At 41.9% G+C, this 18,951-nt stretch overlaps 1 protein-coding gene across 3 annotated transcripts in view; it reads left to right on the top strand.

Annotated features, from left to right (window-relative positions):
- Positions 1-18,951, top strand: part of LOC114599023 (BEN domain-containing protein 5) — a 723,068-nt gene that overhangs the window by 548,799 nt on the left and 155,318 nt on the right. For all 3 annotated transcript variants that reach the window (XM_028733533.2, XM_028733534.2, XM_077928752.1), the window contains exon 7: positions 930-1,019. In XM_028733533.2, coding sequence (XP_028589366.2) covers positions 930-1,019 — 90 coding nt within the window. The remainder of the gene's footprint in view (positions 1-929; positions 1,020-18,951) is intronic.

Below are 18,951 nucleotides of genomic sequence, written 5' to 3' on the forward strand. Positions count from 1 at the left end.
GACTAAAAGAATACAAGAGTAGAGAATATTTCCAGGGCTGTTTGGCTAATTGCTTCTGGAGAGGAACTGAAAATGTATTGATAAGTGTTGTTGCTTTCTTTCGGATTTTCAGGCTTCTGATTGACACAAGCTGGAACAACCATTTCTATTAAAAATAAAAATAATTAAATAAAACTTTTCTTTGAATACAACTATCCAGTAGGTTGCCTTGCAGCAATACCTGGCCAGAGCCTGGGACTTAACAGAAGAGTGTTAATAGCCCACAATATGTTTCTATGAGAACTAATTGTTAGCCAGGGCTTGCTTTCTTTTTTCCATCTGGAACTCAGTTCTGCCACTTCTCAGGTGGGCGCCATTGCCATTATAAGAGAACATGGGAGGTGAGTCCTGGCTCCTCTTTTTCTAGAAAGATAGTGCTGTTGTTAGCCATTCCCTTTTTAATGGCTTAGAAATATCTGGATTTTTTTTCTACTCACATTTATTGTCCAGCAGCTAAAATCATGTTTGAATTGGTAAAAACAGAATATAAGGCCAGTGCAATTATTTGATGTACACTATATGCTGTAACTCTCCAGTGGTTTAACTTTACCCCCCCCCGCCCCCGCCATGGCACACTCTTCTATTGTCTCTTGAGACAGAAGGATTGCCAACTCAGTATGCATGGAGGAAAGGGGGATAATTGGCGTGTCTGCCTGTGCCCCCCCCCCCCCGCACACTTCATCTCCATCAATTAGTGACCTATGTGGGTAGACTCCAACTGTGCAAGAAAAAAATAGGGACAGTCAAGATTTTTCTTTACAAATTTGAATCTCTTACATATCTCTTACATAAGATAAAATAAATAATGGGGGGAAACTATGCCCTGCATACAAGTACAAAATTTCAGAGTTGTTACTATCAATTTTTTGTCTCTTTGTTTTCCTCAACAGTAAACCTTCGTCCTGGAACAGAGCAGAAAGTTGTGTTTATTACAGCCCGTGTGCACCCTGGCGAAACACCATCATCTTTTGTGTGCCAAGGTAAGTAGCTTCATATGACGGTGCTTGAAATGAAAGCTAGGAATGGGAACTTCTCATCCCTGCATTTGATACGTCCATGGCCTTTAAGGTCCTTAGAGCATCTCCAACCCCTAATGCAGGTGTTCCTTGATTTTAAATTTTAAACAAAGTCTTAATAAGCACATTAATAAGCCGGAGGAATGTTAAAACTCACATTTGTTCATACTTGAGAGCTTCCAGAAGCATCTGGCAGTCTGGATCTGCATGTAAACCAGCAAGGCTGTTATAATCTAGCACTGGAGATTAACTGGAATGAAATAATTAAACATGTAGAAGGGTAACCTGATCAAAAGGCCCCGAAGGAAGCTATGGTCTGTTTTTCAAGTTTTGACTCCGAAAGCATCAAAACTCTTTGTAAGACAATAAAAGAATGAGAGCTGGAAATGTATATTGGAAATTTTCTTGTCTGCAGTTATGGTGCATGCTTGACTTATTTGGGAATTCATGGATTGGAACTTGGTGAATTTCTATGTTCACTGAGCCATTCTGCTTAATGCCCCTTGCGAAACTGCCTCTTGTGTGCCATTAATATTGTAAGGGCTGATATAGAATCAGAGTACCCCAACCCCTCTGGAAAAGTAGACTTAGATGCTGCTGTACCACTGATCACACAAAATGAAGGGCACAACTGTATATTCAGAGGACTCAGTGACATACTTCTGAGAGCCTATGACTGAAATGACATTGAACTGAATAAGAATTTCTACTGATTGCATTTTCAACTTTGCTTTGGGTTTAACTGATATAATGACAGAGGTTTTGCTATATCCATTCTATGTCTTACAGTTGATTAGAGATGCACACAAAATTACCTGAGAACTGTAATAGATCTGATCTATAGATAATCTCTTCTCTGAGTAAATCTGGCTGAACAGCTGCCCAGTTATTATTGGTTACATACACCTAACAAATTAGACTCTCTCACACACAGCCTCAGCATAATTAGGAAAGAGCTTTAGTCTGCTATCCTAGGCATATTTTCCTGTAAGCAAACCCTGTTGAGGGGTGTATGGGGTGTTAGGGGAGGAGTAGTATCTCTGGTGGGGGACTCGTCGTGGTCCCTCTGGGGTAGTTGGTCCACCTTTGGTCCCCACCCAGCAATCAAGCTCTCACCTGTGGCTCCTAGAAGCTGTCAAAATGTGACAGCAGTCACACCCTGAGAATGGCTTCAACTGGCTTGCTAAACCAGGTGAGGGTTGCAGATGGATCTCAAACCCCTGCATGCAAAGACAGGCTCTGGCAGACGAGACCAGTAGTGGGTCCAGTTGTCAAGAAGGTGGTTACTGCATGTGCTATAGAAGTAAATGAGGGGCAGATGGGGCTCATGAACCTGGGAAGGTAGCATATTTGGGAGAAGGAAAACTCTTACGCTAAACCTCCACTGTCATTCAGGAGAAAGGCTTTGGGAGTAAATCCCAAGGAGTAATTCATACCTGCTGCTTTGCAGGACATCTTGAAGAGGAACAAAAGGCTAAGGAATAATAATAGTAGTAGTAGTAGTAGTAGTAGTAGTAGTAGTAGTAATAAATAATAATTTATTATTTATACCCCACCCATCTGGCTATGTTTCCCCAGCCACTCTGGGCGGCTTCCAACAGAACACTAAAATACAATAACCTATTAAACATTAAAAGCTTCCCTAAACAGGGCTGCCTTCAGATGTCTTCTAAAAGTTTGGTAGTTCTTTTTCTCTTTGACACCTGGTGGGAGGGCGTTCCACAGGGTGGGTGCCACTACCGAGAAGGCCCTCTGCCTGGTCCCCTGTAACTTGACTTCTTGTAGCGAGGGAACTGCCAGAAGGCCCTCAGCGCTAGACCTCAGTGTCCAGGCAGAATGATGGAGGTGGAGACGCTTCTTCAGGTATACTGGACTGAGTAAACCTTGCACAAATCCAGAGTGGAGTCAGTTGGATGGCATCTTGCACTCCTCCTTCCAAGAACCAAGCTGGTGCAAAATATATTGCTCTGCTTTCCTTTGGACCACATCAGTCAGGCTAAGGGTGTGTGTGTGTGTGTGTTGCTTTCTGGGCAGCCCAGGACCTCCATACACACTTCCCAGGCTTGCGCTCTAAAGAGATCTCTTTGCTAATGCAATAGATTACCCAGAATCAGATGAAGTGTGCCTCTGAATGCCTGTTGCTGTGAAGCACAACCAGGAGAGGGCTATTGCACTCATGTACAATAGGGGATAGGAATCTGGGAGCTGAGTGCTGGATTAGATGGGTCTTTTGTCTGATCCAGCAGGACTCTTCTTGCATTCTCTGTATTTTTAATTCCAATATTTAACACCCAATTTCCAAAACTAACCCAGGTTACAGCCAGGTATGTTCTCTGTGATGTTAGTTGCTCCATTGCCTGACCTTAAGTGAAGTAGTCACATGGGAAATGTCCTCAGTTATCTTGATTTTTGACCCGTGGATCATCTCCTTGCCTTGAGATCACTGCAATTTTTTATTTACTTCTTTCTTGTGTAAACAAAGCTCAGTCAGGAGTTAAAGATCTGATTGTATAATAAGTCCACTCTTTGGCTGTGTTCTTAAAGACTTCTGTTTCTTCACATTTTCATGGCATGTAAATGAGGTCTCAACCCTTGTAAATCACAGCCTGCAGAAGAGCTTCACAGAATTACTAAATCTACTTAAGCAATTTCCCATTTCTAGTTTCATTGTTCCAGGCATTTTGTGTGTGAAAGAGAATACCACCTTTGCACCCTGGTCTTTTTACTGTAATATATTCTGCATGGCTGTAATGCCCTCCCTACAACCTTGGAACATTTCTTTATCTGGGGGCGGGGGGGGGGGGCGAATATCCAATGGCTGGACACATATAGTTCATCTTCAGCTAAGCATAGCTTGACCTCCAAGAGACCTTGACGTTTTGTAAACTGCAAAATGAGCATGTATTCCGATGAGCAAGAGGGCAACAGCAAAACTGACATCTGGGATTGTAATATCTTAAAAGAGTGGAGCCAAAACGTGGCTTTTAGATCTCTTCTCATTACACAATTTAAGTGAATGTTCTCTCTCGCCAAACCAAGTTAAATCAAGTGGCGTGAAATGAAAATCTATTCAGTGCCAAACAGCAGGTTGAGCCTAATGTCTTTACTTTTAGTACATAGCCTCTTTCCATTATGGTGGAGAAAGAACCTGAAACTTTCTAAGTAAGTTTGGATCCACTGGGGCTATGGATTTGGGAGTTGGGCACAGCATCTATTTAATGCATCTCATGCTAGGTGACCTGGATGTTCCATCATATACAGATGCTCACTCTTCCAACATGTAATGGAACGTCTAGTGATTACAATGTTTCTTTGTGTTCTGATGGTCTTGGGAATTTATTCCCTGGAAGAGTCCAATGTAGCCCCTCCAAATGGGTGATGGTTTTCCAGCTCACTTCTCAGAGACATCATCCAAGGGACTTACGGTAACCAATAAAAAGATATTCCCATGAGCATAAATATAAGAGACCATTACTTTTCTCTACTATAGTCACAAGAGAGCTTTCTCTCTCTCAGCCCCAATAATGTGACCTTAGGGAAATTGTAATAACTGTGGTTCATAGTTGCATGTGCCTGAGTTTGGGAACTTAGGAAACTTGTTCTGCCCTACAGTAGTGAAAACAGCAAATTTCTTTAAAATGTCATTTTGCATTTTTTTCAGGTAATTTGAACGGTCTTTAATTACCTGTTTATTCTCCAATAAATTTTCAGGCAATATATATATATAAAACACTAGCTTTTGAAAATATTTATTTAGAGTTGAATTTAATTTTAAGGAGTAATTAAGGAGCAGAGATGCCCAGAGGTTTTTTCAGTTGTGTACACATCTATATGATCAATCCAATCACATTCTGTCGTTCTATTTCCTCCACCTTTAGCTACTTTTAAAAATGTCTTTTATCTGTGTTCAGCAGCAGGAATAGCACTAGGATTTAATAGTAAGTTCTAAAACAGACCAATAGCTTCCTATCTATGAGTAAACCCAGCAAATAGGCCAGACAAAAGATGGCAATAGGTGATGGGGCCTTGACTGAAGAGATAGGATCATTGCAGATTTAGATTTCATTTTTGTGAAACATTTCCATTTCTCTAGCGGATTAGACAGTCCCCTATGGGGAAAAAGAACTGAATTAACTATTTTTCTACCTGTGGGCCTGCTGTAATCTCAAAATGATGGTATCTGCGGATTGAGATATGAAAGTAAATTTGGCTCAATACCCTCTGTGCAGCTCTCTGACCTGAAACACCCACAAAGATGCAGACACTATGCTTCTTGCTATAATCCAGTGATACCACCACCGGGAGATGTTGCTTAAACAGCATTTCAAATATTCAGTAGCAGATAAGTCTACGTACTGTTCACCCATATGAACTCCTGCAATGAAAGTTTGTTAGAACTGTTCCATGATCCTTCATTTCCAACTATAAGAGACCCAACTGAAGTAACCTCTACTGTTGCATGGCAATGTGTTCCAGCATGCGTACTCTATAGCAAGCCATTGTAAAGCCATTTTCAACAATATTAGATTCACACAATATTAGCAATAAAAACCACTATAGCAGCGTCCTTAATTGTGCTCAACGGCCTGATAGTCCGGGTAAATTTGTTGGGGAGGTAGATAGCAGAGTTACTTGGGAAAGGCACTTTGTATTCATGGCACCGCCACTTAAAAGGCTGTCTCTGAGACCTCATTATATATTCCACCCTATATAGGATGGGACCTGGAGCAAGTCTTCCCCAGGTGAATTCAACTGCTAGGAGGGATGTTTGGGACAAGGTGTTTGCTAAGGTATGCTCTAGTATCACCATGTATGAGGGTAATCATTGAGGGCTCATATTCTCAGTATTCTCATGACCTTTTAGAACACCATACCAGGGGTGCCCAAACTTTTTTCAAAGAGGGCCAGATTTGATGAAGTCAACATGCTCCTTTGACATAGTAAAAGTATCATGCCTCCATGATAGCATACCAAATTTGCATGGTGAATATGTTTAAATGCAGCCTTGCTGGTGAGAGCAGATATTAACCACATCACTTCAGATGTTCCAGATTTTCACCATGGGGTATGCTCCCAATTCTGGTGCAAGATATTTTGCTGCTGGAAATAACACCCAAAGTGGCACACACACACACACACACATACACACACCCGCCTCCAGGCTGCTGGGGCAAATATTACATAAAACCTTGCTACCCCATTCTTGCATTAGTTTGTGCCCAGGGAGTTACTTGAAGCTATTTCCTTCACTCTACTACATAGCAGGGCTGCCCCCATGGGGGGGGGGGGGCATTTGCTTGGAGACTGTAGCATGCAACCTTTTTACCTAGGGGGGGGGGCGGAATCAGCTTCCAGGTTGATATTTCAAGCTCATGGCACCCTACCTCTCAGCTGCCATGATTATGAGACTTGCTTCTGGGAAGCTGTAGCTATCTCCATGGAAACCACACTTTACACTTTCCATGGGAATGCCACCTGATGACATTCACAGAAGACCTTGAATGTCTGAACCAGCAAGATATGTCAGTACTGTGGGTTACTAAGATTTTTTTTTCTTGCTAAAGATTAGGAACTTTCCCTTTCTTTCCAAGCTATTTGTTTGGCCTCACAAAGAAAAAGAAATCTCTTTTAACCTTGAATAAGAAGGCTAAAATGGTTTCCCCTCCCTCTCTTTGTGAGGTCAAAGTTTGCACCATTCAGCATGCCCACTTAGTGTCTGTCCACTGTAGTACCCCTTAAATTCTTGATTTTCTTTTACCACAACAGCTGATGCACAACTTTAAAAGCTGCCATTGGTTCCTTCTTTCTTTCTTTTTTGAAGCAACTAATATAAATAATACTAATTTCCACAGTAGCTATCATTAATATGAGCTCAGTTTCATAATGAGAAAATGGTTTCAGGGTGGGGTTGTTCCCAGATTTGACATATGGTGGGGTAGAGTGATATGAGCTGGGTTAATGATTTTGGTGTCCAGCCATGGTTACCTTCTGAAAAAGCCTTTTTTCCATTTACCTTCAATAGTTTTCGAGATTTCCCCCGCAACTGATATTAATCTTGCTAGTCTATAGTTTCCTGCTTTGTCTGTTGACCCTTTGTTCTTTGCCTGCCCTGGCACAGTTCAGCTGAATTGATTTTTATTTTTATTTGGTTTCAGTTCTTTTCTTTCTAAATTGCCCTCCACTTGCTTCCTGCTCTCCCTGGATATCTCCACACAGTGCTGTGAGAAGTGGCATTCATGTGTGACTGTGACCCAGCCACTGGAAACGGTTCCTTGTTGGGAGGCCATAGCTGTGTAATGTCTCCATTTATAAACTGGTAAAGAACTCTTGTAACAGCAGTGATGAAAACAGCCTTACAGACAGGCAGCCTTGAGTTGCTGCCTGGCACAAATGGTGTATATATCAGGCATGGAGTTATGCTTCGCTTGAGTGTTCCTAGTCTTTTATATTTCCTTACATCATCATCATCATTATCATCATTTTATTATTTATATGCTGCCCATCTGACTGGGTTGCCCCAGCCACCCTGGGCAGCTTCCAACAAAATACTAAAAGCACAAAAACCCCTCAAACATTAAAAACATCCCTAGCCTTCAGATACCTTCTAAAAGTCAGATAGTTGTTTATTTCCTTGACACCTGATGGGAGGGCATTACACAAGGCAGGCGTCAATACCGAGAAGGCTAGATCTGATTTCTCATTCATCATTGTGTTCCTACTTTCTTTCTTCTTTGCCCTCGCTCTTCGGGTTTTAGCCTTCTTTGATCCTTTCTAAGACCAAACCAAACCTAATACTAAATGTGTAACTTGCTGGTGCATGTTTTGTTTCTCAGTTGTCAGTAGCAGCCATAGGGTTTTATCAAAGTTGCAGCATTTGATCTTTTCTTGTTTTACTGCTGTATTAACTGTTTTGATTAATTGTATGGATTATACACCACTTTGTGATGGGATTGCCCCCTAAATGATACAGAAGCCTTTTGAATAAAGAAAAAGAGGTGAGAGTCAGGTGTAACCTGAGGTTCAGTTAAAATTATCCTTCTGGCTACTTCAATAACACATATTTGTGCAATAGCACTGAAATGAAAGCACTTTAATTGAAATTTTAAAATTTGATTTAAAATAGGCATTCTACTAAATCTATTTACTTTATTTTTTATTTATTAGATATATATACCACCCTTCCTCAAAAGATTTCAGGGTGGTTCACAAGATAAAAATACAATATAAAACCACAAATAAGTAATCAAATCAAAAACACCGAAACAATAGCCCCCCCCCCAACATATTTAAAAAAGCTGTAGAATATTAATCACCCAAAGGCCTTGTTGAAGAGGAACATTTTTGCCTGGTGCCTAAAGATATATAACAAAGGTGTCAGATGAACCACCCTGGGGAGAGCATTCCAAAAAACACTAAATGGTGTGGTGTAGTGCATCACAACTCACTCACCCACATGACTCACTATGTGAGTGGAACACAGCAGGCTGCATACACACAAAAAGAGCTGCACCCAAAAGTGTGGGAAGCCTGGTACAATTCTGCCTGTTGCTTACAATGGAAGACAAATGGCTGGATAGTACTAAAACAATCTGGACCCACCTCTGGCCTACTGAAATGAGAAAGCAGCAGCTGCTCAACATGCAAGATGTGACAGAAACGTAAGCTTGATTATTATTTTTTTACTTAAAAGGTTTTTTAGATCACCTTTCAGGTGACGCTTCCAAGGTCGCTAACGATCACTGCAACAGTTAAAAATAAAAAATAAAATTCACACACAATTAAACTATAGCTAACAAACACATATAAAAGCATTAATAAAGCAAGATAGAAAGAAATGAATGTATTAATTAAAACCCCATGAGAATAAAATCACCTTGAGCAGGTGCTGAAAAGTTAATAAAGTCAGCACCAGCTAAGTCTCACTGGAGCTATTCTGTTACAGCCAGGCCTGGGGGTCAAATCAAATCAAATCCCTTTATTGGCATCACAGTATAAAACATCTCAAGTCACTGGGATAATTAAAACAACAAGGGTGAAGCTGTCGAGGGTCATAAGGTCATACCGGGGGTCTTTCTTGCCCCTGTCCACTTTTAGCATCCATGTACTGGATTGACTTCTCAAGACACAAGCATAAGGAAACATCTGTTGCTATATATTGTGTGAGACAAGTCCATTTTGTAAAGCAAACAAACAAAACCTCTATTTTCTCCATCAGCTATTATCATGAGCTTTACAGTCCCTGACATACCACTGCTTCTACAGTGAAATATATATATTTGCTATATAAAGCTTGTAGCATAATATTTGTGCTCCGTTGCAGCCATCAGAAATGGGCAACCAAGTCTTCATTTCTATGAAACTCAGTCGGGCCATGTAAATATTAGAAGAAACTCAACCTTGCTGATAAGGGGCATAGCTGATCGGCAGCAGTACTTTATTCTAATGCACATCTTAGACTGGGGCGGAGGGTGGCTGGAAACCTTTCCTATGTAGGAGTCCAGTTGATATGGCAACCAGCAAACTCTCTCAGCAGCAGAGTAACCTCCGTGTGTGACTTTCATCTCAAATTCAGAGATTTCTGAATCTGAAGAGATTTCTGATGCATGCAGGATTCTGTGGACATAGGATTCCCCAGGAGGTTTAGCCTTTCATCATATAAATCACTTCTTTTCTTCTTCTCTTGTCTGAAATACTCATGATCCATCCTGAAGAAATGTGGGTTCTTCCACTCTCATTGATTGCCAGATATTCATTATCAGACTTTGTCAGGCAATTTCAGCATTTTCTGCTCACTGTGCTCTGGAGGTTTTTTTCAGGAGCCAAACTCACTCACCCCCAGGATGATAATGTCCAGAGGTTCATATTCCTCCAAGAATCAGCAGGATTTCTGGAAGCAGCATTTTGCAAGGCACAAACCTAGATATTTAATCAATGTACTTGCCATACTGTAATTTTTAGCTTACCAAAGATGTGCTCTCTTTTTCTATGCTGGAGAAAGAGGGAAGATTTGTAACTCACTTTAAAGGGCACATTGTAAGGCTTTGCAGCCTATATTTCTTTGCTTTATTTCATAGCAAAAGTTGTGATTTTAAATCTCCGCTGGGGTTCTCTCACCAAAGAGTACTTGCCCCAAACTTGGATCTTGGCATCCAGGAATTCTCCTTTTATACATACCTGTTCCTTAAACCAACATTATCTTCAAAATATATAAACTGAAAATGAAATTATATTTCGTGAACTTTCCAAATAAAGTCATCCATACGTCATATCCCCACCTACAGTGACTCAGTATGGCACATTACTTTGCAAAAAAGGCCCAGCAGTATTTTGGCAGAGATGGATGAGAAGCGCTCAGAACACACTTAAAAGCTATAGGTTGTTGACATTGTTCTTTGCACAATATTTGATGTTTTTGATACTTTACTTCTAAGGTCATTGTTGGGGAGGAAAAGGTCTCACATTGTGGGGTCAGCTATAGTGCTTACATTAATTCTGCCCATAATTGTGTCAATTTAACTATTGTCCTTTCACTCAGAACTTATGTCTCACCCCTGAAATGCAGTAATCGATTTTTTCAAGGTTGTGACCCTTTCATATTAGACATCACAAAAAGCCATATTCTTATTCATTTCCACGGCGTTAACATTTCGGCTGCATTTAACACTAGCTAATTCTCTTAAAATGAGCACCATAATCCGGCAAAAATTTACTGCTGTCTGAAGCACACCAAGTCACAAGAGGGACTAACTTTGAATAATAATGAACAAGCTTGCCATTCTTTTGCAGAATGTCTTCAAAATGATTCAGATAAATCCAGCTTCGTTCATTAAGAAAACCTATATCATATGGTCCCGGCATGGTCCTCCGGGGATCCCTCTTTTGTTTGCTCTGCAGTGAGAAAAGACAAGCTACCTCACGGAAAGGGCAGCAACAGATTTCATTTGGGGGGCAAGAAATTCTCTAAGTGCCTTACTGTGTGCATTAGGAAAATTAAAGAAAACAAAAGCCAAGCAACAAAACCACCCACTCAGCTCAGGATACGCAAGTGAATTTATGAATCCCCGGGGCAATGTGAGAGCAGCTGCACTATCCCTCAGATATGTCCTCTTACTGATGGGTCTGACACGATCTTCCAAACTATAATTTTTCAGGCTGTTCCTGTAGCATAAATTAAACTCCTGTAGATAATTTTTATAGCTCCTAAAACATTTGGTTGATAAGCAAGTTAAATGAGCTGCAAGGGTAATCCGTTATCAAGTGCTGGAGCTGTGGGTTAAACCACAGAGCCTAGGACTTGCTAATCAGAAGGTTGGCGGTTCGAATCCCTGCGACAGGGATTGCTCAGTCCCTGCTCCTGCCAACCTAGCAGTTCGAAAGCACGTCAAAGTGCAAGTAGATAAATAGGGGCCGCTCCGGCGGGAAGGTAAACGGTGTTTCTGTACGCTGCTCTGGTTCACCAGAAGCCGCTTAGTCTTGCTGGCCACATAACCCGGAAGCTGTACGCCGGCTCCCTCGGCCAATAAAGCAAGATGAGTGCCAGAACCCCAGAGTCGGCCACGACTGGACCTAATGGTCAGGGGTTCCTTTACCTTTACCTATGTATACAGTATTTAACTCTATTGTCTGTCCCATCCTGAGGATTTTTACTAAGGGAATATTTAGTAAGAGAATAAAAAAATACATGTTAATTTGTTTAAAATCCAGGACAAACCCCAGCCCCGACTGATTGAGACCTAGCTCCAAAAAGGCATTCTTTCAATAGGATCTTTCAAAAGAAACCAGGGACTCAGCTATACAGCTGCAAATAAAGCGTTTTAAGTGTGTTTTAAGTGCAATACACAATGTGACGCTAGATGGCGATGGTGAGGCTTATGGAAAATTTTGTGTATTTTTTAAAACGCTTTTTAAAAAAACATTTTCAGAATGTTTTAATATGTGTGTAGATTCAACCCAGGTGTCTTGGGAGCAGGGTGCAAGAGTGGAGTAATCTAACTACAAATACCTTATGCAGATTTTGTGTGTGTGTGGACCCTTCTATTTTGAACCTGGTACATGGATAAAGGATATTTATCTTTTAAAACATGTTAAAAGGATGATCTGAGTTCATCTTGGAGTTCATCATCTCACTGGAATTTAGGACAACGTTCTATTGGGTTCAAATCATTTACAGGTCACAAACAAGATCCTTAAATTGTAATCTGAAGACAATTTGGTATTGTATGAAATGCTAGAACATGAATGTATGACATGCTAAAACATAAGAAAAACTAGAATTAATAAGATACAGCAAAGGATGACTTTGTCTATGGTGAATATGCTTGTGTATGCCTTACCTCTAGTTCCAGAGAGCCCAGCAAATCCAATAAAACATATTTAAATATGAAATTCTAAATAAGATGTTGGCAAGTGATAAATGCCCTTAAAAAAAGAAAAGAAGAAGCCCAAAATGATTTTTGTTTCGGCTTACTCCATCTAGATACTGCCAGCAGCTTCATATCATATCATATCATATCATATCATATCATCATATCATATCATTTCATCATATCATATCATATCTCTAATATAATATTCCTGACTATCAGATGATACATATGAGGAATCTTCTGTCACAGCATCTCAGCCACAGTTTTTGCGGACGCTGTACTGTTGCTGTATTTTGTTACTGGGATTGCTGCTCATAATCTTATTTCCCAAACCAGGAGCTTTTTTTACAGCTTGAGGTTTTTTCCTACTACAAGTCTACATACATCGCATCAAAATGGGGCCTGAGGCTATGATTTGATGGTTTGCAACAAAATGAGTGATAGAAGTTCAAACCACCATGTTTCTAGGAATCTTGGAAGATAACTGGTCACCCAGACAACAGAGTGAGCTGGAAGAAATGCCAGGAGACTATTTTATTTTTACCACATTACATAAAATCACACGCACAGAGTCAAGATCTGGTGTGATTCTGCAGCAGCTCTTTTATTCTTGAGTCACTGCTTCTCGTGCTCTGTTTGCCAATCTCATTTTCAAGGTAATCCCAGTAAAATAAAAAGAAGGCTTCCAAGCAGCCAGCAGAAGTATCTTCTATTGCTTAGGACTACTCTGCATTTCAAAACCTCAAGATATAGTTGCCTAGTAGTTATGCCAGTTGTATTGATACTGTGGAGCTGTTTTCACATCTCCAGACCTGTCTCTGCGCTCCATGTGGGGCTGCCCTGAGGTTGGCCAGGAAGTTGTGCAAAATGCAGCAGCTCTACTACTCACCGGGGGCAGACTATTGCCGTATGTTATCACATTGCTGAAGGAACTGCACTGCTTGCCAATTAGCTACTGAGCCAAGTTTGTGTTGGTAAGATTGTAAAAACCCTACACAGCTTGGCATTAGGTTATCTAAACTTTAATCTCACCATTTAAATTATGGTTACTAGACGTCCCCATTTCCCGGGGACAGTCACCAGATTTACAAATCTGTCCCTGGACAAAATCCGTCCCTGGAATGTCCCCAGATTTCATTTAATGTCCCTGGATTTATATTTTAAGTGTTGTAGATTTATTAGTAGGAATTGAATGTTGTGTGATTGGTTCAACGGCACAAGACACACTATATGGGGACTTCTGGCGATGCAAAATGGTGGATGCCATGGCAGCGAGCAGCTCCTAAAGCCAGCCAGAGCCAACTGCGCTACCAGGCTTGCTCCGGGCTGCTGAGACTGCTGCTGCCACCGCCACTGCCAAGGGGGAACTGGGGACACCCGGTGCGTCAACTGGGGGAACTGCTGATCCCCCCCATGACCCAAATTGAGCCAGGAGTGAGGAGGAGGAGGAGGAGAGAAGGAGGAGTTTGGAGGATCTATCTTGGGAGAGGAACAGCTTACCCATTTGTAATCATTTCAGCCTGCACAACCCCAGAAGGGGCACGTACACACACATGGGAACAAAAGAAGAAGAAGAAGAGGAGTTTGGATCTAATATCCCGCTTTATCACTACCCGAAGGAGTCTCAAAGCAGCTAACATTTTCCTTTGCCTTCCTCCCCCACAACAAACACTCTGTGAGGTGAGTGGGGCTGAGAGACTTCAAAGAAGTGTGACTAGCCCAAGGTTACCCAGCAGCTGCATGTGGAGGAGCGGAGACGCGAACCCGGTTCACCAGATTACGAGACTACCACTCTTAACCACTACACCACACTGGCTCTCCAGCCACCCTGCCGACTGCCCAGCAGGTTCTGGGGCCAGAAAAACCCTGGAGATGACGCAGGAAGAAGGAGGAGAGGTGAAGGAGAAGGAAGAGAGAGAAAGAGGAAGGAGGAAAAAGAGGGGAGCCCCAACATTGCCGCACTGCTGCCGCCACTGAGGAAAAGAGGTAGGAGAGCACTGGGAGGGCAAGGACCTGTGGCTAAACCCAAGCCCAATCTGAGTCTACTCCACAGCGGCTAGCACTTCAAGAGAGCAGGCTGGGGTCCAGAGGAAGGCTGCGTGACAGAGGAGACCACAGAAGAGAAGATATTACTTCTTAATTATTATTTTTTAAATTTAATAATTTTTTCCTCTTTTTTTTTTTTAAAAAAAAGTGTCCCTGGATTCTTTGGAAAAAATCTGGTAACCTTAATTTAAATGCCCAGCTGATCACCGGGCTCTCCAGGTGAGGGTCTCTTGCAGATGTCAACTCAGCATGTCAGGATCCCTGTCACGAGTATCCACTCTGACTCAACTTGGATAGGGTGGTCAAATCATTCATTCATTTTCTGTACTGCCCTTCATCTGAAGTTCACAAGGCAGTGTACAATACAAACACACCAAAATACATGCCGTAATAGCAAACAAAAACAACACTGCCCCCCCCAACACACACAGATTAAAAGCCCATAGATGAAGCAGCAAAAATTGGCTTGGAACCTTTGGGCCAGGGCAAGTGAACTTGGTGCAATTCAGATGTTGTTGGGACTCCAGTTCCCACTGGTCCAAGCCAACGTGGCTTACGGTTGGGAATGATGGTGAGTCACAGTTCAACAATATCTGGAGGGCATCATGGTAGCTCTTGCTGTATTAGGCAAAGTGAGGCAGCTGATTCTGGGTGTCATGAAAAGGCAGTAAACTGTGAGTTACTTGAGTTGCTGTCGTTGCATTGTTACTGCTTGGAAGAGGGAGAGGCAGTTGTAGAATATTCTGATTCAGGTGCCAAAATAACTTGAGCAGCCTTGGGTACTATATACCATGATTGGATTGCTGCCTCAGGCAGCAAAAAGTGTTAGGCTGGCATTGGATCCAAACCTGTAATGCTGCGTGCTTTTAGGCATCTGTGTAGTTTACTCTCATGTTGTCCTATTAGACAACAGGGCTGTATTGACTGGTGTGACACACTGCAGAATATGTGAACTGCTGATTTGAGAACGTGGGCATTTTCTCATTTTAGTGGAGCACCAAATTACCCAGATGCCTTGCATTTTGTAGTGGAACCCACTCTGTTCCATCCACTGCAATCTAATTCAATCACTTATTTTCTACACACTCGTTTTATCCCATTATTTGAGATTTCCTTTGCTTTTAATCCTGTACTTCAGGGAGCCCCTTAGTTCCACTGGAAATGCAGAGAACTCCGATATGGTAAATAAAAGAACAAATCTGCTGTAATAAAGCTCAGCATTCCTCTAAATCAATCAGCTTTCTTTCCCCCAGTGGACAGCATAAAGCCAGGCAAGTGACTCTTCTTTCATCTGTTGATTAAAAATGGTTCCTTCAGCTTAGCTAAAATTGGAGCCCATGCAGGTAATGCTTTCCATAGGGCTGCCATTCTAGAAGCACATTAACCAAAAGAAGTGCATCAAAAGACACATTAGATATCTGTGAACTGAAGAAGAGGTTAATTTCATTCTATCTCTCTAACTGCCCACCCCCATAAGAAATGAAAGAAGAAATTGCACATTATGCATTGTCCATAGGAATTATTGGGGGTGGGGGATGGGACTTTTTCTGAACACATTTTGTAATTGGAGTATATAGCTGGATTTTTATGTATTCAAAATATTTATAATGTTTAATTGACCAGGTTTTTAAAGCTGAAGAAGCAATGAGGAACCAGCCCCAGCCAGCATGGCCGATGATCAGGGACAACAGGAGTTTAGAATGCAACGATTTATGGAGGGCACCATGTTAGCTACTCCTCTTTAGCCTCTGCCCAGATTTAGCATGTTTGAGTCATATGGGATTCAGTAGAAGAAATCTGAAATGTGTTTAACTTTTCCATTTAGATTAGTGACTCAGTTTTGACTGGGCCATGTTTATGATAATCATGTCGTATTTCATAATGGTATAAGATTTCCTGCTAGTTAGTCATTGTTTTTTATTTTTTCTATTTTTATTTTTGAAATGTGTACCTTTTAAAGAGTTATACTTCAAAGGGTCCCCAAGGCAGCTTATCTTTCATCATGCCAAACACTAAGATAGCACATAGGATCTATAAAATCAAACCCTAAATATTATGCACAGTTGCTGAAGCAACCAATATGACAGCAACCAATAGCATCTGCATTTGTTTTTATTTTGTGTTATTCTTCACAAAATAAGTGATGCCCAACCTGGTGATAACAGAATAAATGATGTAAGAAGGGAGCTGCGGCCCAAGATAGGAAAAGAGGTGGTAAGGTCCATGAGCATTTAGAAAAGGATGCTGTGATTACTAAGACCCAGCATGGGTTTCTCAAAAATAAGTCATGCCAGACCAATCTGATTTCTTTTTTTGATGGAATGACAAACTTGGTAGATCAGGGAAATGCTGTGGGCATTGTGTATCTTGATTTCAGTAAGGCTTTTGACAAAGTCCCCCATGATATTCTCATGAGGAAACTGGTAAAATGTGGGTTGAACAAGGTAACTGTTAGGTGGATTTGTAGCTGGTTGACCAAACCCAAAGAGTTCCTCGTCATCCTGGAAAAAAGTGGCAAGCGGGGTGCCGCAGGGTTCTGACCTGAGCCCATTGTTGTTCAGTGCCTACCAAGTTATGTGTCCAAACGTATTATAAGAAAACAGCATCACCATGTATCTGAACAAAATTTGGGGAAAGCATTTTACTAATATTTATATTAAAATATAAGCATTGGGAGACTCTTGAGAGTCCCATGGACTGCAAGAAGATCAAACCTCTCCATTCTTAAGGAAATCAGCCCTGAGTGCTCACTGGAAGGACAGATCGTGAAGCTGAGGCTCCAATACTTTGGCCACCTCATGAGAAGAGAAGACTCCCTGGGAAAGACCCTGATGCTGGGAAAGATGGAGGCACAAGGAGAAGGGGGCGACAGAGGACGAGATGGTTGGACAGTGTTCTCAAAGCTACCAGCATGAGTTTGACCAAACTGGAAGAAAGGAGTGCCTGGTGTTCTCTGGTCCATGGAGTCACGAAGAGTCGAACACGACTAAACGACTAAACAACAACAACATAAGCATTGGGATTTTTATTAAGCTGGCCTTTAGTTAAGAGATAAGTAGTGCACCATGCGTAGCAGTAAGTCTTCTAACAATTTCAGTTGGTTCATGTTGTGTTTTTTTTTAAAAAAATCATTAAGTTGAAATTAAGTCATGAGTGGCTATATATCATGAAGCATATGTACCTGTCTTTGCTGCTCGATATGCCCTTGATTGACTGCCATCCTTTCTGTCATATGTAATTATCTTATCCAGCTGGTTTTCTCTTGTCGTGAGATTAAAACTCTTTAAGATACTTATTTGCTGTGGGCTTAAAAGAGTTCTCTCTCCAGTACTGAAAGTTTGTCTACCACTTGTCACTACTGAAGTAGTGCGAGAGTTGAATGTGATTCCTGCTTCTGAGAATTGTGCATTTAAAGGCAAGATGCAGTCAAGGCAGATACATGTCATTAGCTTCAGGGAACTCAAGTTCAGTATCCAGTGTGGTGGCTTAAGGCTCAGGATGTATTTATTTATTATTTATATTTTAGGTTAGTTTTCTGCCAAAAAGCCTTCATCAAAATCATCTGATAAGGACAGGAGAGACTGCTGGATCAGGCCAATGGCCCAACCAGTACAGCATACTGTTTTTCACAATGGCTAACCAGATGCCTGTATCCAGAAGAACATGTGTGCAATGGCACTCCATCAGAATACCCCAAAATAATGCCAGTCAATAACAGTTAAAGGCACAAGAGCAGCAAAAAGCTCCAAACTGCAGCTGCAGAATTTTGAAACAGCCAAACCATGTGAAAGAAATACTGCATTAAAACGCAATATTATCTGCTGTATGGAATGACTGGTCCTCCAAGGAAACAGATATATAGCTTACCCTATACCTCCCTTCCATGAATTGATATGATGAAATACAGACACTGCCCCTGAAAGCAATGTACAGGCACACCCCCCCACACACACACTCACATGGAGGTTATGTTCCCATGCGCATAAGTGAAATCATGTAAAGTTGGGGAGCACCCGGAGTTAATGGGGAGGGTGTGCAGGGAGGAGAGAGGGAGAAAGAGAGAGACTCTCCCTGGAAATCGCTTGGGGCCACTGCCCAGCCTTTCCCTGCCTGCCTTAGGGGAGACAGTGCACACAGCTGGCCACAGAGGGTGAGAAGGTGCCCGGCGGAAATGGTGCCAGGATGGGAGCGCGGATACACTGCAGAGCAGCGTAAGTGGGGAAAAGGTCTCAGTGGCGTAGCGTGGGGGGTGCAGGGGGGGGGCCAGCCGCACCGGGCGCAACATCTGGGGTTAGGGCAAATCCATGGGTTAGGGGGCGCAAATCCACGGGTTAGGGGGCGCAAATTACTTTCCTTGCCCTGGGTGCTGACAACCCACGCTACGCCACTGAAAGGTCTCTCCCCCCCCCCCCGACATCATTGGTCAATTGGAGGCTACCTTGCCTCACTTGGGCAGCAGCTCAGAGTGAGGGAAGGTCTGTCTG

The sequence above is a fragment of the Podarcis muralis genome, chromosome 5 (assembly GCF_964188315.1).
Source record: "Podarcis muralis chromosome 5, rPodMur119.hap1.1, whole genome shotgun sequence".
Taxonomy (NCBI): Eukaryota; Metazoa; Chordata; class Lepidosauria; order Squamata; family Lacertidae; genus Podarcis; species Podarcis muralis.